This window comes from Bubalus bubalis, chromosome 2 (assembly GCF_019923935.1).
Source record: "Bubalus bubalis isolate 160015118507 breed Murrah chromosome 2, NDDB_SH_1, whole genome shotgun sequence".
NCBI lineage: Eukaryota > Metazoa > Chordata > Mammalia > Artiodactyla > Bovidae > Bubalus > Bubalus bubalis.
In genome coordinates this window covers 33,995,442-34,019,746 of record NC_059158.1, presented here as the reverse complement: position 1 = coordinate 34,019,746, position 24,305 = coordinate 33,995,442, and the positions used below count along the sequence as shown (strand labels likewise).

General features: G+C 43.0%; 1 protein-coding gene and 1 non-coding gene across 7 annotated transcripts; both read left to right on the top strand.

The window, feature by feature from the left end:
• Window positions 1–589: 589 nt before the first annotated feature.
• Window positions 590–23,423, top strand: SPATS1 (spermatogenesis associated serine rich 1). Of its 6 annotated transcripts, XM_025269046.3 has the most exons (9): window positions 599–1,484; window positions 1,808–1,930; window positions 9,215–9,359; window positions 12,369–12,493; window positions 13,836–13,997; window positions 18,245–18,365; window positions 19,394–19,456; window positions 22,928–23,043; window positions 23,286–23,423. In XM_025269046.3, exons 1-9 carry the CDS (start codon window positions 1,280–1,282, stop codon window positions 23,312–23,314), a joined length of 1,089 nt encoding a protein of 362 aa, XP_025124831.3. In that variant the 5' UTR covers window positions 599–1,279; the 3' UTR covers window positions 23,315–23,423. The 6 variants fall into 6 exon arrangements, with proteins under 6 accessions (XP_044785358.2, XP_025124831.3, XP_025124839.3 ...); XM_044929423.2 differs by lacking the exon at window positions 19,394–19,456 and having other exon boundaries at window positions 590–1,484; XM_006069311.4 differs by having other exon boundaries at window positions 670–1,484; window positions 22,928–23,423.
• On the top strand, window positions 18,911–18,983 carry TRNAY-AUA. Its single transcript has one exon. It is a non-coding gene; the product is annotated as a tRNA-Tyr (tRNA).
• Window positions 23,424–24,305: the final 882 nt, after the last annotated feature.

The following is a 24,305-nucleotide window of genomic DNA, read 5'->3' as shown; positions in this document are numbered from 1 at the left end:
TCCAAACCCTCACCTCTTCTGCTGAATCGTGGCAGCCAGGCAGCTTCTGGAGCTCCACTGCCCCCAGGAACTCCTTAGGGTGACTCCCATGGCCTCCCAGACCTCAGCCCAGGGTGGGGGCATCTAAAACTTGCCCAGGGGATGAACGCAAAGTGGCCCAGGAGGCTTTAAAGCTGCAGAGTAAGGGAAAGTTTAGGAGTTACAGTACGCAGGGCTCGTCTAGGATGAGAGAGTTTTGGCTCTGCTATCTGTCCTGATGTCTTGAAACTTGGTGCAGGTTAGAGACTTGGTCTCTTTCCAGGAGGATGAAAACAGAAGAGGGAGTAGCTCAGCTCAGGCCATTTAAATCCATAATCCATCCACCCATTTATTTGTTAAACAGTGATTATTGAGTGCCTATATGTGCTAGGCACTGTGCTAAGTGCTTGGTGTATAGCAATGAACAAAACAGACAAAAATCTCTGCCTTCCTGGCATCGCAGCATCTTAATGTTAGCTGGGCAACAATACTTTTAATTTTTTTTTCAAGGTTTCTAGAACGACTACTTTTTTGTTTTATAATCAGTAAAAAATTTTATTAAAATAAAAACAGTCTAATTTTTTTCCACTTCACCAAGGGAAAAAATGCATCAGAATTTGAACTGAGGGACTTAAACTAGAGTCGGAGAGAAGGTTTGCTTGCAAAATTGATTAGTTGCTGATAAGAGTTAAGTAAGATAATTTAAGTTGGTATGATGGACAGAGTGGTAGATTTGGAGTGAGAAAACTTGGAAATGAATCTCAGTTTTCTGGGTGACCTTGAGCAAGCCCTTGCTCAAACTCAGCTTTCTATTTTGAAAAATGCAGCTGGCTGCTTAAGGAAGATAACATCCACCAGGGCGCCTGGCCCAGAAAAGACGCTCTGAAGTGTTAGGTGATCTTGTCCAATCAATGCCAGTTATAAGACCGCATCTGCAAGCTTTGTGGAGGGCTCATCATTCACTGCCACCAGAGGCTACAGTCCTGATAATGAAAATTGCCTGGAGAAGAACCACAATTTTAAAAAAGTATTTGTTTACTTGGCTGCACCGGCTTTTAGTTGCCTCTCACAGGGTAGTTCCCTGATCAGGGATGGAACCCAGTCTCCCTGCATTGGGAGCGCGGGAGTGAGTCAGCCATTCGACCACCAGAGAAGTCCCCACAGTTCTTGAAAAAAAAAGAAAAAAAATTCAGAAACACAAAGCCACTTTTCCATTGATCCTTGCCCACACTGGTTTTGCTCCTTCAAAAGACTCTATCACATGCGGGGGCCCAGAAGTCGGGGGAAGCCTAGAGGACCGGGAAGCACCGCATGGTGGGAGGCGGCGGCGCGCGTTGCTGGGCTGGTGTCCTGGCAACCCCGGAACGCGCCTCCCCGGGTGAAGCAGGTGGCCGCGGCGTCCCTCTTGCCCTTGGCTCTCGGATCTTCGGCCTGCAGTTCGGCAGTTCGGCTGCCAGTTGGGGTTGGTGAGTTGATGTCGGCCGTATCGTCCTTGGAGGCCTTGGAGCGTAGAGCCAGGCCTCCCCTGGGGGAAAGGGTGGACCACCCAGCGGAGGAAGGGAAGGAGCATCTCGGTGGGCGGGCGAGGGCCCAGGGAGCTCGGCGGGCATCCGAACCCGGAAACGCCCAATCAGAGAAAGCGAGGGAAGCTTTGATCAAGAGGGCAGCCCTGCCCTCTAGACTTTCAGTGGCCCCTGAAGTTTCTGTTTCCTTTGATTGATGCCTTTTTTTTAAACAAAGGTCTTTGTCTCCGGCTCGCTTTTTAATATTTAAATCAATATCTGCATAGCTGAGTCCATGGACGCTGGAAGCGGTCCTCCGGGCTCTCATCTCCGCCTCCTCTACAACAGAGACCTGAAGAAGGTTCAAGAGAAAGGAGACTCTGACATCACCACGGGAGAGAAGAGATACAGTTGAGTTTAAAAAATCAGGAGGGCTGACTGGGATTTGGTTGTCCCAGCCAAGTACACTGAACCAGAAGGCATCTTTTAACGTTTAAAAGAAGGCTAGTTTGGGACCCTGTAATAGGGACTATTTGTATTGATACTGTCTGTATTAACCCAAGGTCTGGTAAGGCAGAGAGCAGCATCGAGGCAGGCGTTCTCATAAATGACCTCCCTGGATCTCCTAATATATCTCACAAAGAGGTATATTGCAAAGAATGAAGGAGGACATAGGTTTGACCTGCCCAGTGCGTCAGTCAATAAGTGATAAAGCTGGGATTTGACATGAGTCTTCCAGTCTCCAAACCCAGGCCCCTACTTCTTTTTTCTCTTTGCTAATATATCAGATTTGTGGCACTGTTCATCGGATGGGACAGCTCAGGTAGAAATTAGGAACACTTTAGTGAAAGGTTTAAATTAAACAGTGGATGGGAGCTCTGTGATTGATTTTTATGGCTGAAGAGAATGTTTAGGGGTACATTTGCCTTTAGAGAACAGTGCTGTGGAGAACAGCCACAGTCTCTCAGAAAACCCCGGAGTGAGTACATGTAAGTGGGTAGCCTTCATGCCACAAAAAGAGATTGTAGAACGTTCCATCTCTGCCCATTAGAGCTTGGTCTTTGGTCTTCTGCATTCCAGGTCCATTTACAAGTGCAGGGAGAGGGTGGAGGTATGATTTACTACCTACCTACAACTGGGGCTTCCCTGGTGGGTTTGACAGTAAAGAATTTGCCCTCAATGACTGGGGTTCAATCCCTAGGTCGGGAAGATCTCCTGGAGAAGAGAATGACAACACACTCCAGTATTCTTGCCTGGAGAATCCCACGGACAGAGGAGCTTGGCATGCTACAATCCATGGGGTCGCAGAGTCAGACACCACTGAGTGACTCAGACTTTCACTTTTTCTTACAAGCAGGGGCCAGTGGAGCAATAGAAATTAGAGCCACTAATTGCCCAAGGTGGCTAGTTCAGCAAGGAGAAAAAGGTTCTGGGACTCTAGCTTTAAGCTCCAGAATGTTCTGCAGTTTTCAGGTTGACCAGGCCTGAAGAAGGGTGCTGCTGTTTTAAGGGTGGGTAAAAGGGTTTCAGGTTTCTAGGTTAGGGCTCCTGGAAGAACACCAGACCCTGAGATTGCCACGCCACATTAACCAAAGACCCATGGCTTCCTTTTCTGCTGGAGAGGTGTATCCACTCAGGAGACCACATCTGAGCTCAGCTTCACATGGAGTCCACAGGTTTCAGTAAGGAAAGGAGCTCCATGAACCAGCGTAGGCTGAGTGTACAACTCTGGGTGTGTATGCATTTTTCCAGCAGAGAGGACCCAGGACTTTCTTTATTTCTTGGGGGGAGTCTGTGATTCAAAAAAGGGTTAAAAACAACTGTCCTAGATCTTTCGTTTGTTTGTTGAGCAGATAAACAGGGATTGGAAACCAAGTGTTTGGTTAAAGAGTATCCACAAGAAGCTAACTTGGCTTGCTTTGTTATTTTCTCCCTGCCAGACAGTGCTATTGTGTAACTCAGCTGAGATGACAAGTGTGTGAAAGTGCCTTGGTTATGTAAGGTGTTATTCCTGCCTAACGGAAATGGAAATAATTATTGTGAATTTCACAGATGGTACCAAAGAAACAGACTTTCTTCTGAAACAGATTTTTTCCCCCTCAATTCCTTTCTAGTCATCAGAACTTTCTCTTAGGTTGGACCATCTTTTTTTTTTGTCTCCAAGTGTTTTGATTTAGGATTTTCAAGTTCATGGCTCACTGGATATCTTTTGCATTTGCGTAACAATGAGCATGATAAATGGTGACCCTTTCAAGAAGGAGGTTCCTTAAGTTAGCGTGTCTCGCCTCAGGCTACAGTGCTAGATAGAGAGGTGGGGCAGGCATTGTGAGCTGGGCATAACAGGTCACTGACTTGCTCAAAGTAACTTGATGTTACTCTACACAGTGGAGGCGTCAATATCAGAATGTTAGGGTTTGGACTTGCATTTCCAGCCCTTTTCTCCCACCTGAGGAGACGTGGAGAGGCAGCCTGGGGTCAGGCTTAAGTGTCTCCAGATCATGTTGGAAGCTGAGTTTCTTCTAGGAATTCCCGGAACTCAGCCGGGTCTGGAGAAAGTGCCAGTTGAGCAGGCAGACCCCTCTTCAGCCCTTGCTGGTCAGTCTGCAGAGTCTGCTGTTATGGCAGCTGCAGGCTGCTTTCTAGAATGTTGCCATCACAAAACTTCTTAAGTAAACAGGGAAATAGGCTAAATTTGTAGATGTGATTTCACTGGCTCGCTGCTTAGGGTTGCATAATATATTTACATTTTATCTCTCAAAAAAAAAAAAAAAAAGAAACCCCAAAACTTGTGAGGGGGCCCCCTCTGATACCATCCTTAGCAAACAATCCTTGCTTTGGCGAATTCTCCAGTCCCCCCTAGTGGCCGAATACAATATACAATGTGAACTATTTAGAAAAGGCAGTCCCTGTTAAAACCTATGGGCAAGTATTATCATAAGTAAATGCTATGATAAGTAACTCAGAACTGACATGAGTCTCAACCCAGAAGACATCTCTGCTCTTAATCTTATTTTTTTCTTTACATATATGGGTCCTTTCTGCATCTTTATATATACATTTCATACCCTTTTCATAGATATGTTACTGAAAGTAGGGCCTTGGAATGAAAGAGCATTTCTCATAGGTTTTGGAGGACATAAATGGCCAAATTACTCTTCAGTAAGATGGAGGTTTTTTTCAGCAGCAGTGTACAAGAATGTAATTCCTCCAAGCTGTGCCAGCCTTAGATATTTGTAAATGGATAGCAAATAATAATGTCTTATTTTAAGTTCAACTCTTTTACTAATGTAAGATGAATTTTTTTCCCCAAACATATATTGTCTATATATGTGTGTTTAGTGAATTACCTAATCATGTCTTTTGCTCATTTATTTTCCTTTGGGTATAAGATTTTCATCTTATAAATTTTTAAAAACTCATGCTTTGTCATGATTATTAGCTCTTTTTTAAATCCTGTATGTTATGAGTCTATTTATAGTTTGCTATGAAAGTTTCAAGTGTGTGTGTATTCAAATCTATGCATCTTTTCTTTTGCTTGTATTTTATACCTTTCTTAGAAATAACTTCCCCACTGTAACATTATTTAAACATTCACTTGTTATTTTTTCAGATACATCTTTTAATTTTTGCATTCACATTTGTAATTCATTTGAAATGTATTTGGCGATAAGGGAGGTTTAATTTTATTTTCATTCCAAATGGTTAATGAGCTGTTCCAGAAATATATTTTTTGAATGATCCAGTCTTTCTTCACTGTGATAAAATGCCGCTATTAGCACATAAAATTTTATTCTAGCTACATTTGCTGTTTTGTTCTGTTGATTTATCTGTCAGGGTTTGTGTCAGTTCCATCATGATTATTGTAACATTAAATTACATTTTTTGTTGTTTTGTTTTTTTGGCTGCACTGTGTAGTATGTGGGGATCTTGGTTTCCCAACCAAGAATCAAACCCACGCCCCTTGCAATGGAAGCTCAGAGTCTTAACTACTGGACTGCCAGGGAAGACCCTAAACTACATGTTGTGAGTTATACGCCATTGCTCTGTAACCTGGTACAAGTTATTTGATATTTCTAGTACTCAGTTTCTTTATGGGTAAGATTACTTCTGTTTTATTTGTAATTGTGGCCTCTTTTTCATTTCTTATACTGTTTACTTACATTAAAATTTTTTTCTTGAACTCTATCTACATTTTTAATTTTTTCCATGAACTGCTAATTCTGATAATCATCTTTATTTCATTCATTTCTGCTTTTATTTTATGATTTCTTATCATTTTGAGGCATTTGTCTTTTTCCTCTTATATCTTGAGTTGAAAGTTTAGGTCATTAATTTTAGAATCTTTGTTTTCTGACACTATAGCCTGTCACTTGTAAGATGGACATTTTTCACAGTTTGTGTCTCTGAAGTTGGATGGGTCTGACCAGTGCCATGGGCCCACTAGCCCCTGTGAAGTAGTTGATATACACTTTGCTGGATGAGCACTGAATAACGCAGAAGTGTGTCTGTGGTTTGGAAGAAAATTCCAGAGGCACTTAAGAAATGCTCCGTCACCTACATTCTTGTTGCATTGAGATCAATTTTGGTGGAAAATGTGGGCATCAGGGATTGAGGTGAAAAGTGATTCAATAATCAGACTTTTGAATGTGCTTAAGGTTTAAGAATGCCTCGTGCTCAGTCGCTCAATCTTGTCCGACTCCTTTCCTCTGTTCATGGATTTTTCCAGGTAAGGATACTGGAGTGGGTTGCCACTTCCTACTCCAGGGAATCTTCCTAGGGATCAAACTCGTGTCTCTTGCGTATCCTGTATTGACAGGCAATTTTTTACCACTAGCACCACCTGGAAAGCCCCACGAGTGCCTTTAGCCATTTAATTTTGCTTTTATTTTCCTTCTTTAAATACGCACAGGATTAAAATCTATATCTAAGTAAGTCTAAAAGGATTCTTCAATAAATATAACAGTCCAAAATGATAAAGCACGTGTCATAATTTAATTGGCCTCCTCTGTTCTTTGTGGTCCATAAAATAATAATGTTTTTACAACTGATGGTGTCTTACGTTCAGTAAAATACAGTGTATGCATTTAAGGCTCTAGGTCCTAGTTACTGCTTTGTTGAATCCACAAGTTTTGATATATTGTATTTATGTCATCGATCATTAAGTACCTCGTGAGTCACACTATGCTTTCTTCTATTATGTGAAATGTTTGGAGATGTGGTTTGAGTTTACAAGTTTATGGGTGTTTTTTGGCTGTCTTTTTGTTATTGATTTTTAATAGTATTGCGTGTGGTCAGAGAGTGTGGTCTGTATTATGTTCTTGATACCACATTTTTGGTTCCATATCTGGGGCTGCTGGAGACCTGTGTTCTTTCTTCAGAGCTCTGCCCTCCACTGGGTTCCACTCCATCCCAATCACTCACTCCTCAAGCAATCGGTTGGCCCTCGTGTATGGAGGGCTGCCCTGGGCTGCATGCCATGCTGTGCTTAGTCGCACAGTCATGTCCGACTCTTTGCGACCCCGTGGACTGCAGCCCACCAGGCTCCTCTGTTCATTGGGATTCTCCCGGCAAGAATACTGGAGTAGGCTGCCATGCCCTCCTCCAAGGCGTGGCTCAGGGCCTTGTGCCAAAACAGCTCTTCCCACACTTGGCTGGCTCTGAGAATCACCCGAGGTGCTTCTTAAACATACAGATTTCCAGGTTGCTGCCCCCTCCCCGTAAGTTGGCTTGGAGCCCTGGAATCTGCATGTTGAACAAGTGTCCCAAGGTGATTCTCATCACTGGATGCATGTGGAGAATCAGGAAGAGGGGCGTGATAGAATGAGTGCAGTGACGGAGCTGGGCTTGAAGAGGAGGAATTTCACTGCCAAACATGAGCCTAAGAACTCCTGAGGGAGTGAGGCTTCTGCAAAATGTGGATTCCCAGGCTTCACTGACCAAGATTCCAGTTTGATGGGTCTGTAATGGGATTTGGGAATCGGTATTTTTGAATTATTTCTTATTTTTTAATGTTTTATGTTGTTTTTTCTTCCACCACCCCATTTAAATTTTTTTTTTAATTTTATATTGGAGTGTAGTTGATGAACAGTGTTGTATTAGTTTCAGGTGTACAGCAAAGTGATTCAGTTATACGCAGACATGTCTTTACTCTTTTTGAAATTCTTCTCCCATTTCAGTTATTACAGAGTATTGAGCAGAGTTCCCTGTACTTTACAGCAGGTCCTTGTTGGTTATCTATTTTAGCACCCCCTTTTTTCCATTGATTCTGGTAAGCTGTATTGTTTATCTTTTTTGAAAAAACTTTTAATTTTATATTACAGTAGAGCCAATTAACAATGTGATAGTTCCAGGTGGACAGCAAAGGGACTCAGCCATACAAATATATGTATCTATTCTAAACTTGGAGAAGGCAATGGCACCCCACTCCAGTACTTTTGCCTGGAAAATCCCATGGACGGAGGAGCCTGGAAGGCTGCAGTCCATGAGGTCGCTAAGAGTCGGACATGACAGAGCGACTTCACTTTCACTTTTCACTTTCACGCATTGGAGAAGGAAATGGCACCCCACTCCAGTGTTCTTGCCTGGAGAATCCCAGGGACGGGGGAGCCTGATGGGCTGCCATCTATGGGGTCGCACAGAGTCAGACACGACTGAAGCAACTTAGCAGCATCAGCATTCTAAACTCGCCTCCCATCCCAGGCTGCCACATATCATTGAGCAGTGTTTCCTGTGCTATATAGTAGGTCCTTGTTGGTTATCCATTTTAAATATAGCAGTGTCCATCCCAAACTCCCTAATGATCCCATCCCCCACTTTGCCCCGCTGCTGCTGCTGCTAAGTCACTTCAGTCATGTCTGACTCTGTGTGACCCCAGAGACGGCAGCCCACCAGGCTCCCCCGTCCCTGGGATTCTCCAGGCAAGAACACTGGAGTGGGTTGCCATTTCCTTCTCCATAGCAACCATAGATTTGTTCTCTAAGTCTCTAAGTCTGTTTCTGTTTTGTAAATAAGTCCATTTGTATCATTCTTTTTTTAGATTCCACATTTTTATAAAGGATGTCTGACTTTACTCATATGACAATCTCCAGGCCCATCCATGTTGCTGCAAATGATGTTATTTCATTTTTTATAATGGCTTGAGTAATATTCCATTGTATATATGTATCACATCTTCTTGACCCTGGGAATCTGTATTTTTAACAGGCCTCTCAGGTAACTCTGATGCAACAGTTCTTACCCTGAGAAACCCCAGGATGGGGGTATTGTGAGAGGACAGATTTTGTAGAGTTTAAACTTTAAACTTTGTAGAGTCACAGGCAAGTCCTCTTAAGAGTAAAGTGTTTGGTAATAGAGTTGGGTCTTGACAAGTGTGGGAAGGATATGATTCACTTGATAGATGAATTTGAGAAGGAATTGATAGGAAATGAATAAAACCTGGCTAAGGGGTAGTCCCACTGACGGCTGGTGGGAATTTGCAGAGGTGCCCAGTAGATGCCACACACATGTGAATCGTGAAATGGTAGGTGGAACAGCAGTCATTCTATAAATGTACTCCAGCGTCAGAGAAGTCTGACTCTTATTTCTGAGAATTTTCTTATAGTTTTTTAAAAAGAAATTATTTACCATCTGGGAAAAAGATCAAGTGGGAGGTATTTTCATGAATGTAACCCAGTGGTGATATCTATGTGTTGCAGGTACCAAGCGCAATGCTCTTCTGGAATCTAAGGGATGCTTTGCCAGCGTAATATCACCTGGCAGAAGGGTCAGTCCCTCCTCTACTGAAACAGGTCTAAGTGTCGGTGGGCCTCTCAGCCCTGGCAGAGGCTTTGTCCACCTAGAGTAAGTAAGGGTCCAGGGAAGAGCCGTAAACATTGGGGTCAATTCTAACCAGGGGACCAATAGTCTGAGAGGGAGTGTGACATGTTTACAAGAGCATGGATTCCGGAGCCAGACTGGGTTGAAATCTCACTCTGTCACTCGGTATCTGTGTGAATTTGGGCAAATTACTTCACCTCCCTGGGCCTCAGCTTTCTTATCTGCAAAAAGTGGGGGCAGGTGGTGGTAATACTTCAGGAGATTGTTGTGAGGATGAAATGAGGTAATGCATATAAAGTGATTAGAAGACTCCTTGGCATAAAACACAGGCTGTGCAAGGGCTCACTATTATGAAGGTGAAATTAAACTATGTATTTTTGGGAATACAAATATACACACACAGGTGGTAAATCTTTTAAAAAATATTTCTTTATGTCATTTTTGGTTTTGGCTGCATTGTGTCTTAGTTGTGGCACATGGGTGTTCGTTGTGGCGTGTGGGCTTACTTGCCCCAGGGCATGTGGGATCTTAGTTTCCTGACCAGGGATCAAACCTGTGTTCCCTGCGTTGAAAGGCAGGTTCTTAACCCCTGGACCAAGTCCTGGTGGTAGACTCTTAAAGAACAGCAAAGAAATGGTTGCCGTAACAGTCAGAGTCAGGATTGTAGTTACCTCTCTGGGAAAGGGACACAGATGGTTTCTGGGGAGTGGGAGGAAAGGGCTGGCCATGCGTTATTTCTTGTCTTGGATTTTGGCTTTATAAGTATTTGTAAAACTGCACTGTTTTATATACTTTGCTCTGTTTGATTTCTTATGATAAAAAGTCTTAAAAAGCTTTTTCTAACAGTTTTTGTTGTAATGAAAGTAATTTAGGGGTTTCCATGGTGGTTCAGTGGTGAAGAATCCTCCTATCAATGCAAGGGACATGGGTTCAATCCCTGGTCCAGGAAGATCCTACATACCAGGGAGCGACTAAACCCTTGCACTACAGCTTCTGAGTCCACATGCTCTAGAGCCCGGGAACTGCAAGTACTGAGCCCGTAAGCCTGTGCTGTGCAACAAGAGAAGTCACCTCAGTGAAGAAGCCACAGCTAGAGAAAAGCCTGTGTAGCAGCGAATACCCAGCACAGCCATAAATACATAATTAAATTAAAAAATAAAGTTATTTAAGTTCATTATAGGAATTTTGAAAATATAAAAAACAACCACCACGGTAATCTCATCATCTCTTAGAGAATTGGTGTCAACTTTTTTTTTATATGCATGAAAGAAAATCTATTTCTTATGCATGGAAATATGTAATTATTTTTCACAATTAAGATCATAGGGTCACTAAGAGGCGAACACGACTGAGCGACTTCACTTTCACTTTTCACTTTCATGCATTGGAGAAGGAAATGGCAACCCACTCCAGTGTTCTTGCCTGGAGAATCCCAGGGGCGGGGGAGCCTGGCGGGCTGCCGTCTATGGGTCGCTCAGGGTCGGACACGACTGAAGCGACTTAGCAGCAGCATCAGCAGCAGCATACTACTTTTTTGCAAAACCTGCTTTTTCCAACTTTGCATTTACCCACTCTTTCACAGTCACCTGTTTATCTGTCCATGTCCTCTTCCCCTTGACCCTAAGCTCCTGAGAGCAGGGACCATTTGGATCCCGTGTCTAGACCAATGCTTGCCACAAAATGTACTCAGATACATGTTTGTTGAGTGAAACAAGTAGGTGGATAGTCCTAAAGTTCTTTTGGAACATTTCCTTTATCTTGGCAATGTTTTCTATGCAGTTAATTCAGCAAACACAAATATATAAAAAGTATTTAGGAGAGACATATATCACCCAGTGTCAAAGTTATCATACATTTGGAACTGGGACGGTGGACTCTGAGTTGTTGGCTTTTTTGCTTTATCTGCACACTACGGAAGTTCAAAGACATTAGTATGGGTATCTTTACTTAAAACTGAAGTTGGGCTATGCAAGACTGTGAGTTATGGGCCCAGGGTTCTTTATGATTTTTAGGTAACATAGTCTAGAGTTAACCTGCAGATCCAGCTCAGCCCCTCTCTAGGGTGTGTGTTGTTAGTTTCTTTGAGGGCTCATTTCCTTTGCAAATGGAAATGATTCTACTGGCCCCACCTATAATAACAGGATTTTTTGTCAGGAGCAAACAAATGATCAACATGAAGTTGGTTTGAAATGATTCCAATATCAGGGTGGCGTAATATTTTGAAAAAAGATCCTATGACTTGATAACAGATAACTCTACCTGAAAGCATTGTCCAAGGCCATCTATCAAATGCTAGACCACTAAGACCAGAAGTGATGGCTTTTTCTGTTGACGCCCACAATAGCTCATTGCAGGCATTTGTAACTGCCAGGAAGTTCCGTACTAAACATAGTGCTCTGTTATTACAGCCATTTCAGTCGAGGCTTGTTTTTGATTATTTCTTTCTCTTTTCTTTATACTGATTGATTTTTTATTTCTGTTGAATGATTTTATTGAACATGCATTTTTTTGGTAGCAGTTTTAGTTGAAGCATAATTCATATACCATGTAATTCACCAGTTTAATAATGCAACCATTATCACAATCCGTTTTAGGACATTTTTATTGCCTCCTTAAAGAAACCTGTTGCCCTCATGTCCCCTATCCCTCCAGCCCTGGATAACCATTAATTTTATCTCTATGGATTTACCTGTTCTGGATATTTCATATAAATGGAATCACCGATATATGGTCTTTGGTGTCTGGCTTCTTTTATTCAGCCTGTTTAGGTGTATGCCAGGAGTAGAATTGCTGGCTTATATGATAATTCTATATTTAACTTTTGGACACCAAACTGCCTTTAAGCATGCATCTTTTGAATATATTTCCATCCCCTCAAATTATAAATAAATAAATTATATGCGCATGGACTTTTATTGAAGAGTAGTCCTAGTTTTCATACGTGAGGGCAATTCTAGTGTAAGAGATGTAAGATCAGGTTGTAACTTCCAATTTAAGCACATCGACATTTTCATCCTTCTGCTTCCTTTCCAGCCCTGCTGCAGAGTTGGATCTGAAATCCTCCTCCTCACATTCTGATCACTCCTCTGAAACTTCACTGCCTGAAGTCCAAAAGGATAAATATCCCCAGGAATTCAGCCTGCTCAAGTTGCAGACAAGTGAGTAGGTTACAGGTCCTCCTCCATGTGCCTCCATGCCCAGGGTCTTTGCAGAAGGCTGCCATACTGTTGGGTGCCATTTGCTGAAGACCCACTAGGTGCCTGGCATTCAACACACTTCATCTCTAATTCTCACAACTCTGCGGGGTAGCTACTGTTATATGTTTTTCAAAATTAAAATGCCTTATAAACATAAAAGTACTATAATAAAATATTAAAATAATAAAGAAGCATGTAGAATATGAAAACCCCTTCCCCAATATTTTCCAATCATCCCCCTATTCTGCTCCATAGCTGTGAAGAGTTTGATATCTATTCTTTGAGAATTTTGAAATGTAAATGTGTATGTATTTGAAATATATATGTACATGTATAAACATATATATGTTTAATATATGTATGTTTGAATATATATATTTATGGATTGTAATATACCACCATATTTTCACTGATAGAAAATAGTACAAAATTATTTTCGAAGTATTGTTTTCACTCAGAGTATAAGTAGATCATGGATTCTTTCTGTGTCAATACATATAGACCTGTGTGGCTGATACAGACCTACCTGTTTTACACAGAAGGAAACTGAGGCTGGAGAGATTCATTCTCCCACACAAGCACACATAGTTAGGAAGTGAAGGGATGGGATTAGAATTCAAACACGCCTGCCTCCAAAGCCTCTGGTCCTTCACAGCCACCAAGGAGACAAGAGTTTCTTAAGCAACCCCAGAGCTGTCAGATCTTTCACCGTTCAAAATCACTTGAGCAGTTTTATAGGAAAAGGGTCAGACGAAGAAACAGAGACCCTGAGAAGTCCATCAACTAGCCTAAGGTCTCAGAGCAGCCCTTCTCCTTGGTCCTAATCACATTGCATCTCTCTGTGTTTCTGTAGCCTGAGCATGTGCCACTGTTGGCTGCCAACACCAGATGCCATCTGGTTAAGATGCCATGGGTGTTCCAGCCCTTACTCTGATGGGCTTTCTATTCCTAGACATTTATTAGAGTGAAGATTGGCTCACAGATGCTTATAAAGCTGTCTCTGAGCTTCCTAACCCATACATCACTTCCAACCATAAAACTGGCTTTATTTTTGAAAGAGAGGGTAAAAAGGAAAAAGAGAAGAGCCCTCTTAGATAGCTTTCTTTCTACTTCCCTTCTTTTGTGCCTAGGCCCATAGAGGTTAACACTGCCCCTGATGTAGAATTACGGAAATACACACATTGATACAGGTCGTATAGCCAGATGGTGCCGGGGGTGGGGGTGGGGCTTCACACCATTTTGTTATCCAGCTCCACTGTGAGGCTGGAGCAGTGCTGATGGAAGCATTTCTGATGTCTTGCAGAAGATGGGCACCGTCCTGAGTGGACATTTTACCCAAGGTTTAGCAGCAACATCCACACCTACCATGTTGGAAAGCAGTGTTTCTTTAACGGGGTCTTCCTCGGCAATAGGAGGTCTCTATCAGAGAGGATAGTGGACAAGAGCCTTGGGAGAAAGAAATGTGGTAACGTTTTCCTCCTGAATCTTCATTGCGCAATGCCCCAGAATACTCGTGAGTTGTCATTCCAGCGGCCCAGCCTTGTGTGGCTGGCGCATACCTGGGGGTCACTGTGTCATCCAGGTGCAGCCAGGAAAATAGGAAAGACAAGGGGATGGTTGGCAGGCTGCACTTTTTGGCAAAGAACTCACACCATATGCTGATCCACATTTTTGTTTTTCTCTGAGTTTCATAAAATGCTAATGTGATATTTAAGTCATCAGATAAGTTCTCTCAGATACTTATTAATAGAAATCTCCATTGAAGTCCGAGGAAAAGAATTCATGTTTCAATTAGATGCTGCTTGTCATATGCGTTTAAATCATACTTTCGATTCTTTACAAGGAAAACATCCTGTAAACCTTAGCTTCAGTGTGTGTTGTTGTTTTGTAGCTGATTTAACGAAAGGTAGATGTGATGAGGAAGTGTATATATGTATCTCCTCAGCTTGTGACTTGGTGAGTTCTCTGTTCCAACTTAGCCATCATAAGTTTATTGAAAAACCCTAAAGAGTTTCTGAATATCAAGGGACCATTTATGGCACACGCTTCTATAGAAGTACCTGTATAGGAGTCAGCAAGTGCTTCAGGGAAGAATAAGATTGCTGTAGTAGAAATACAGGGCTTCCCTGGTAGCTCAGTTGGTAAAGAATCTGCATGCAATGCAGGAGACCCCAGTTCAATTCCTGGGAAGATCCGCTGGAGAAGGGATAGGCTACCCACTCCAGTATTCTTGGCCTTTCCTGGTGGCTCAGCTGGTAAAGAATCCACCTACAGTGCGGGAGACCTGGGTTGGGAAGATCCCCTGGAAAAGGGAAAGGCTACGCACGCCAGTATACAAAGAGAAAGAAATAGAAACTTCTACTCACAGCAGAGACAGGTAGTTTTGAAAACCAAGGCTTTTCCTTGGGTAGGTTAGTTGCTAAGTCATGTCAAACTCTTGTCCAACCCTATGGACTGTAGCTCTCTAGTCTCCTCTGTCCATGGATTTTTTAGGCAAGAATACTGGAGTGGGTTGCCATTTCCTCCTCCAGGGGATCTTCCTGACCCAGGGATTGAACCCATGTCTCCTGCATTGACAGGTGGATTCTTTACCACTGAGCCACCAGGGAAGCCCTTGCATGGATAGAGAATACATCAAAAGCCAAACTATGCTATGCTATGCTAAGTTGCTTCAGTCGTGTCCGACTCTGTGTGACCCCATAGACGGCAGCCCACGAGGCTCCCCCGTCCCTGGGATTCTCCAGGCAAGAACACCGGAGTGGGTTGCCATTTCCTCCTCCAATGCATGAAAGTGAAAAGAGAAAGTGAAGTCGCTCAGACGTGTCCAACTCTTAGTGACCCCATGGAGTGCAGCCTACCAGGCTCCTCCGTCCATGGGATTTTCCAGGCAAGAGTACTGGAGTGGGGTGCCATTGCCTTCTCCTAAAGCCAAACTAGAGGAGGTGAGAAAGTAGTCACTGATAGAGGGACTTTGAGGAGTCCTGTGTCCTACCCGACTCCTGAGATCACAATCTAGTGGCTGAGGGGCCGTGAGTCTAGCCGGGGCTTCTGCCTCACAGGGTGGCGGGGGGAAGACCTTGAGCTTGCAGATGAAGTGGCCTCTCACCTGACTGTGCGCAGAGAGCGATGATAACTCTGGGCAATGTTTGGGGAGAAAGCCCCCTGAGGGTCTCATCCACCCAGGAGATGTGGATGAATAGCAGCATTTCTGTGCCTTGTAAAGACTGTGGAGCTTAGGACAGAGAGAAAGAGAGAGAGAGAGAGCAAACGAGCAAGCCAGGGGAGCTGGTTGTATGGCTGGAATGCTGGCAGGCCAACATATGGTGTACTGTTGACCACCAAGCCAGGGGTCATATGGGAATAAATGTGTGTTTCACCTGATGCACGGCAGACAGGGATGGCTTCAGAGGATCAGACTAGATGGCCCATTTTAGTAGACAACAGAAAATAGATACCAGCTCTCAGAGAGCAGCAGGTACCTGTGTGGTTTGCAGATGGTGACCCAGGACCCAAAGCCTTCTCATAGATCCTGATGTCATGTAAGCCTACTGTGCACACTCTTGACTTCTCACTCCTGAGATGCAGTCCTAGGGAGGAAGAGCAAGTATTTATTTAACTGGTTTAAATCTGGAACAACTGAGAAAAACAAAGAAGGGACTAAGTTTAGCTGTCTATTACTTAGGCATGCTTTTGGCCACAAGTAAGAGAAAAATCAAATTATCAGAGACTTAAATTGTAAGATATTTATTAAGTAATTAACAAGAAGCTTTGGTGTCTAAGTGACCTGTATGGTCTTGTTGCCCAATGATCTCATCAAAGACAGGCTCATTTTGGGTTTTTTGATGTATTACCATTCTTCATAATGTTGGATTTTTTGTCTAGATGCTTGTCCCCTTATGGTTATAAGATAACTGTGGTAGTTCTAAGCATCATATTTGTATTCAAGACGTAAAAAAGGAAAATCTCCTGTTGCCTTCCCCTTTTAGAAGGAAGGAAAGTTTTCCCATATGGTCCTTGGGAGACTTCCTTGTCTCACTGGCCAGAATAGGGACAACTGCAAGTATATATTAAAAGTAAATGAGGAGGACTTCCTGGGTCGCTTAGTGGTAAAGAATCCGCCTACTAATGCAGGAGACATGGGTTCCATCCCTGGCCTGGGAAGATCCCACATGCTGCGGAGCAACTAAGCAACTAAGCCTGTGTGCACAGCTATTGAGCTGCAGAGCCCAGGAGCTGAAACAACAGAAGCCCGAGCGCTGCAACTAGAGAAAAGCCTGTGCAGCAACCGAGACCCAGCACAGCCAAAAAGCAAAGTAAACAAGGGACTTTCCTCATGTTCCCAAAGCAGGAGCCGGGGTTCAATCCCTGGTCAGGAAACTAGATCACACATGCTGCAAAAAAGAGTGAAGATTCCCAAGTGCCATGGCCAAGACCTGGCCCAGCCAAATAAATACAAACATAAAAAAAAAACTTTTAAAATAAATAAAACATTTAAAAAGAGTCCTGTTTGTTGGGTGTGAGCAAAGAAGGAGGTTGTGTCCCCAGCTGCATGTCCCTGCTTCTAGTCCCAAGGTACTCTTGCAAGCCAGGATTATTTTCTTAGGAGAGGTGTCTGGCATTGGAGGTGCACATTTAAATGGCCATCCTGTGCCAGCCTGACTCCATGGGAACTCATGTGGTTGGTTTCTTGTTCCTGGGGCATTGGAAGGGGCTGGGTCGGGTGTCAGGGCCTGGGCTGAGTAAGCAGTGTTTACTCAGCATCAGTAGACTTTTTCCTGACTCCTCTTCACCATGAAGGCCACCTCCCACTGCTGCGCCACCTCATTCTTCTTTTTTTTTTTTTTAATTAATTTATTTATTTTTGGCTGTGCTGGGTCTTTATTGCTGCATGAGCTTATCCCTAGTTTCAGTGAGAAGGGGCTAATTTCTAGTTGCAGCACACAGGCTTCTCATTCTGGTGGCTTCTCTTGTGGAGTATGGGCTCTAGGGCTTAAATAGTTGTAGCACATGGGCTCAGTAGTTGTGGCCCCTAGGCTCTAGAGCACAGAATCAATCGTTGTGGCACACGGGCTTAATTGCTCCACAACACGTGGAATCTTCGTGGACCATAGATCGAACCTATGTCCCCTGCATTGGTAGGCAGATTTTATCCCCTGAGCCACCAGGGAAACCCCTGTCCCAGTCTTTGAGACAGAAGGAGGAGCCAGGACCCTTATTAGTTGAGATCCAATCAGAGAGGCAGAGCCCCAATTAAAATGGCCTCTAATCCCTGAAGAATTCAGGGATTCAAAGTGCACTAATGCTTAGGAATGAAAAGATTTCAAGTCAGAGTTTATGCTCATCATTGCAGGTAACTTTTGATTCACCATTCATTTTAAACCAAACCATCCCATCCAAACCTCAGTTATTGTTCTTTCTCAGGGTAAAGTAATCATGACACCTTTAAAAAAATGTCTCAAACATAGGCTCACACTTTAAAAAAGTTTTTTAATCTGTTTTTTAAATTTATTTTTTACTTTTATTTTATTTCAGGCTCACACTTTTCATCTCCTCAAGGTGAAACAATCATAAACAGAACATTTAAGAAACCTATATGTACCTAATGATAAAACACTGAATTATCCTATTTCCATTGTCATGTCAATACTTAGAGCAAATCTGTGGACCATCTTCAGCTCTTTTTATGATTTCGTTTTTAAACACCATTCACAGTTCTTGACCCCAGGAATGGCATCCCAAAGTTAACTCCAGGAGATAATCCATATATGTATCCAGAACAGAGTAAAGGCTTCCACAAAGCAGGATCAACTCTCCCTCCAGTGAATTTTTCAGTGTAAGTGTATGTTAATACTAGCATTATTTAGTGAACTTTAAAGGAATTATATTTCTCTCTGTTACATATAAATTATATTTTGCAAGGGGTGACTCTCAACAAGACATAGTTGGTGAAACTGTCTAAAAAAGTCCACGTCTGTTTCCTTAGCATATGTATATATGCATGTGTGTAACTGAGATCATACACAGGATCTTGACTACTAAAAGGTAGTTGCTAATTTTGTTCCTGTTATTATTACTACAAATATGAAGGCTTCCATTTTCATTCTGAATCACATTGTTGGTTAGTAGGGTTGACTTACACTCGGAACTAAGCATTGATGAGAAAGGGAGGGTCACTAAATTAAAAGAAAAATAGTTGGTGTGGTACATTAAAAATATTTTAGAAAATTAATCACATTCTGAAGAAAACAAAACCACTAATTTGAAAACATACATGCGCCCCAATGTTTATAGCAGCATTATTTACAATAGCCAAGACATGGAAACAACCTCAGCAGATGAATAGATAAACAAGATGTGTGTGTGTGTGTATATATATCTTCCCTGGTGGCTCAGATGGTAAAGCGTCTGCCTATAATGCAGGAGACCTGGGTTCAATCCCTGGGTCAGGAAGATCTCCTGGAGAAGGCAATGGCACCCCACTCCAGTACTCTTGCCTAGAAAATCTCATGGACGGAGGAGCCTGGTAGGCTGCAGTCCATGGGGTCGCTAAGAGTCGGATACGACTGAGCGACTTCACTTTGACTTTTCACTTTCATGCATTGGAGAAAGAAATGGCAACCCACTCCAGTGTTCTTGCCTGGAGAATCCCAGGGACGGTGGAGCCTGGTGGGCTGCTGTCTATGGGGTCGCACAGAGTCGGACACGACTAAAGCAACTTAGCAGCATGGCCCTTAATGGTTTTGAAGCCCATACACGGCAATTAAAACAAGAAAATAAGACATTGTATTGAACACAATGAAGTATTGATATCTTTGCCGTAGAAGCCATACCAATCTGATGGTTGTCTTTTCTGATTTTCAGAGTGCCCTATGAAAAGAAATTTGATACATTTATTCCACTTGAGCCTCTTCCACAAATCCCCAAGTGAGTTATCTCAACATATTTCATATTATCCTACTTTATGAAAATATCAATTATTTATTTTCTCCTATGGAGGAGCTCATAGACACCTGAGGCATAGGGACCTTTTGAATCCTGGCAGTTGGGTGAGGCGGTTTGAATGAAAGGTTCCTGGTTTTGAAGGTCAAGTGTCTATGGAGTCTAGCTGCTGGGCTGCTTACATCTTCAGCAGATATGATTGACAGACTGCCAGATGCCACGTGTTATTATAGGCATGCACCATGAGGGGTTTTATGTGGAGAAACAGTCAGGGTCCTTGCTTTCCAAAACACAAGAGTTTGTTGGGAAAGAAAGACATATACTTAAATAAATGCAGCCAGGGAGGATGGTTAGAGTTTGAAGAGGCAGAGTAAGCTAGTACTTCTGTATTTCAGGAAAGTATTATTCCTCTGATCTTTTCTTTTCTTTTCTTTTTTAAACATATTTGTTTTTATTTATTTGGCTGTGCTGAATCTTTTAGTTACAGCACGCGAGATCTTTAGTTGCTACATGCAAACTCTTAGTTCCAGCTTGTGAAATCTAGTTCCCGGAATCCCTGGTTCAGTTCTCAGGGATTGAACCTGGGACCCCCTGCATTCAGAAGGTGGAGTCCCAGTCACTGGACCACCAGGGAAGTTCTCATTCTTCTGATATAATAGTTTAGCTCTGCTCCATTCTGAACCAAAATATTTTGATATGTAGGTTATCTTTATTTTTTGAAGAATTCTGTCATTCGCACTGATAGTTCTCTTTTGACTAAAAAAATCCTTAATAGGGAGATTTTCTAGATAGGAGAGCTTTTTGGCTTTTATTGTGTAATTCATTCTTACTTGTATTACCTTGTGATCAGAAAATATTGTTTTTATTATTTTTATTTTATGGAACTTATCCAAGTTTTCTTGTGAGCTAATATATATTCAGTTTTGGGACTCTTTCCATTTGCATTTGAAAGTGCATTCTAGGGACTTTCCGGGTGGTCCACTGGTTAAGAATCCACCTTGCAGTGTAGGAGATGTGGGTTTGATGTCTGGTTGGGGAACTAATATCCCACGTAATGTGGAGCAGCTAAGCCCATGAGCTGCAACTAAGACTCAATTCAGCCAAATAAATAAAATAAGTAAATATATATTTTTAAAAAAGAAAGTACATTCTATTTTATCAGGATGCAAATTTAGATACATACCCAGAAGATTTATCTTATTGTTTATTGTTTAGTCCCTATTTTTTCTTACCCATTTTTGTCCACTTGACTGCTCATTTGGTCCACTTGGACTAAGAACTTGTGTGTTAAAATGTCCAGATATTAGTGTGTTTCTGTCTTTATTACTAGTAGCTTTTAGCATTGCAAAAATATCTTTCTTTTTTCTCATTTAATGCATTTTGTCCTGTGTTATACCTAGCCAGATATTAAGATTACAACTCTTACTTTGCTTTGTTTGCATTTGACTAATATGCTTTTGCCCATTCTTAGACTTTCAAATTACTGTGTTTTACGTCTTTCTCTCAGAAATAGAACTGGATTTTTATCCATGAGTCAATTTAAAAAGTAGTTTCTCTAAGAGGTGATTTAGGGTCACTTGCATTTATTGATTTGACAGATTTGATTTAAATTCTGTCAGAATAGTTTGTTGCATGTGTTATGTATATTATATTTACCCTGAGTCTTTCACCGTTTTATTTCAACAAAAGTTAAACAATTATTTCTTTGGATGTTTGGGAATGCTTGTGTTTTTTGTTCTATTGGTTCTTTATGCTGATATCTTCCTATATTGCTTTTTGCCCTGATTTTTTTAGCTGGGCTTCTAGTGGGTTGGCCAAAAGTTTGTTTGGATTTTTACACAAGATACTATGAAAAACCTGAACAAACTTTTTGTCCAACCCAATATTATTGTGTTGTCAGCTTTAAATGATATCCCATCCTGACTTCCCTGGTGGCTCAGACGGTAAAGCATCTGCCTACAGTGCAGGAGACCTGGGTTCAATTCCTGGGTCAGGAAGATCTCCTGGAGAAGGGAATGGCAACCCATTCCAGTATTCTTGCCTCCCCCCCACCAAAAAAGGGGCACAAAGAAATATAAAAAGCTTTCCTCATAGCTCAGTGAGTAAAGAATCTGCCTGCAACGTGGGAGACCTGGATTTGATCCCTGGGTTGGGAATATCCCCTGGAGAAGGAAATGGCAACCCACTCCAGTATTCTTGCCTGGAGAATCCCATGGACAGAGGAGCCTGACGGGCTACAGTCCATGGGATTGCAAGAGTCAGACACAATTTAGCGACTAAACCACCACCACCATCTAGTCCCACATGTGGTAATCCTCTTCTGTCTTCTTACAGGGACTTCCTTACCTTCAGCAGGTTTATCAGGGTGTTTTCTCAATCATAATGCATTTCTCCCCCCAAATATGAAAATTTTAGCAGCTAAAAGCTGAAAGCATTCTTCATCTTCCTGCTCTGACTCATCCCAGGAGCCAGACTTCCCAAGACCTCTTGGATCACACACAGCACAGCCCAACATATGCCCTTTCAAATCTCAACAGACCTGGGAGGATGCCAGGTGTCTGTATTAGCTGAGGTCCCAGCAGAAAGCAAAAGGCATACTTTGCTGGGATTCTGAAGACAGTTTAATGAAAGGACTGTTTACCAATGAGTGAACAGGTTGAGGGAACTCACCTGGGAGGGTGAAGCACCCAGGGACTCCCACCAGTGGGAAGCTCTTAATAACGTCTAGGTCTGAACAGCAGGAGAAGAGCTCCTGGTTCACAGGGCAGTGAGAGAATGGAGAAGGGCTGTTGTAAAGGAGCTGTGGCTGTGGAGAATACAGCCACTCCAGAACTGGGGTACCTCAGGAGACAGGGTGGGAGTCAAGGAGCTCAATAAGACACATCTCAGTCTCTGTCTTTGCACCTTCTGATCTCCTGTGGGTGCTTCCCACTAGCCAAGTCCAACTCAAAGGTGGGGGCATGGAGGAGTCAAGGTGCTGCAGGATACAGGGCTCAGATTCCTGGGCAGAGAGGGACACAAAAGAGACATGGGTTTGGGGAAGGGACAATGACGACAACTAATATGATGGGTTTTTAAAAAAATATTTATTAATTTGGCTGCATCGGGTCTTAGTTGCGGCATGCAAGATCTTTTATTGCGGAGCTCAAGCTTCTCTCTAGTTATGGCGCGCGGCTTCCAGAGCACGCAGGCTCAGTAGTTGTGGCTCGCTAGCTTAGCTGCAAGGCATATGGGATCTTAGTTCTCTGACCTGGATTAGCCCGCGTCCCATGTATTGGAAGACAGATTCTTAACGGCTGGACCACCAGGGAAGTCCCAATACGGTGCTTTACATTGACACCTGGTCTCCAGAATTGGAGGCCTTCTTACTTTTGGAGGATGGAGTACCTTGTCTCCTGAAGGTGTTTGCAAATTTTGCATCAGGCGGACTGAAATGGTGTTGTTCTCGTCCCACAGCTTGCCTTTCTGGGTGAAGGAAAAGGCCAACATGCTGAAGAGTGAGATAAGAGAAGTCGAAGAGCTTGACGATTGGCAGCCAGCGGTCTCCTTGCTACACAGTTTGCTACCTGCTGGTGGGTCAAAGGACTTGCAAAAAATAGCATAACAACTGGAGGCAAGCCCGGAAAAGCAGACTTTTGAGAGGCTTCACAATGGAGAGGAGAGAGGCAGAGCCTCTCCCAGAGTGGATGGTATCCTTTGCCCCGAGGGGGCCCCTGGGCAGATGTCACGACTGTGGGTCGCTGTCAAGTGTATGTTCGAGAACTGGTAGTCTTGTGATGGAGCACAGCCTTTAACTCTGTGCCTCTATCCACAGGTTCTTTGGACTTTCCAAGACAGTCCTGAACAGAAGGTCCAGGAAGCAGGCCCTGACTGGCCCCTGGAGAGCCTTTTCCTGTTGAGTGCTTCTGTTAGTGCAGCTGTTCTAAATCAAATGTTTGACTTGGATGCAAAATCACTGTGTCTTGCCTTTTTAAACGTTGTTATTATTTTTTGGCCGTGCCATGCCATTCGTGGGATCTTAGTTCCCCGACCAGGGACTGAACTCCGGCCCTCGGCAGTGAAAGCTCAGAGTTCTAACCACTGGACCAACAGGGAATTCCCTTCACTGTATTTTGAAAACTTTACTGATAGAAAAGTTTCGAGAATTGTACAACAAACATCTACATATTCTTTACTTAGAATCTACAGTAGTTTACATTTGTGCAAAGGTGTACACATTCTTTTTCTCATATTATTCCTATTGTTATTTTGCTCAGTTATCTGAGAGTAACAGGCATCATAACTCTTTACTCCTACTATTATACTTCAGTATGGTCAATGGTAATTGACTTCTTAATGCTTCTCCGAAGGTCAAGGGTAATCTGGTGGTTCACAAGAACCAGCTCACTGTGCAGGGGTGATGTCTGGGAGTAGCTTCCGAGTGCAGGGCACCCAAGTCCTGGGCCAAGCCCCTGAGAAGAGCAGGGCTTCTGCCTCCATGGAGTCTTTGGACTCATTCCTTCTCCGTTGACCAGCCTCACTCCTCTCTCCCTTGACCTTCTCCCTTGACTCATCCCTTCTCCCTTTGGTCCCCTGCCTTGGCCCCTCTCACATCTTTTTGTCCTGAGACCTTTCTTCCCATTTGGGCCTGAAATGCACTAAAGGAACCCCCTGGCCCCCACATCCCTTGTAGTTAGAAGTTCTGATGCTGATTTAGTGCATCTACTGGCCAAGTTCAAGTGGACTCTGGGGAAAGACTGGGAGCCCACTTGAGATGTCTCATGTTCTTCCAGCACCAGGGAATTCCACAGGGGTTATGGCCTGAGCCTCCCCGGGGGGTGGGGTGGCCATTACT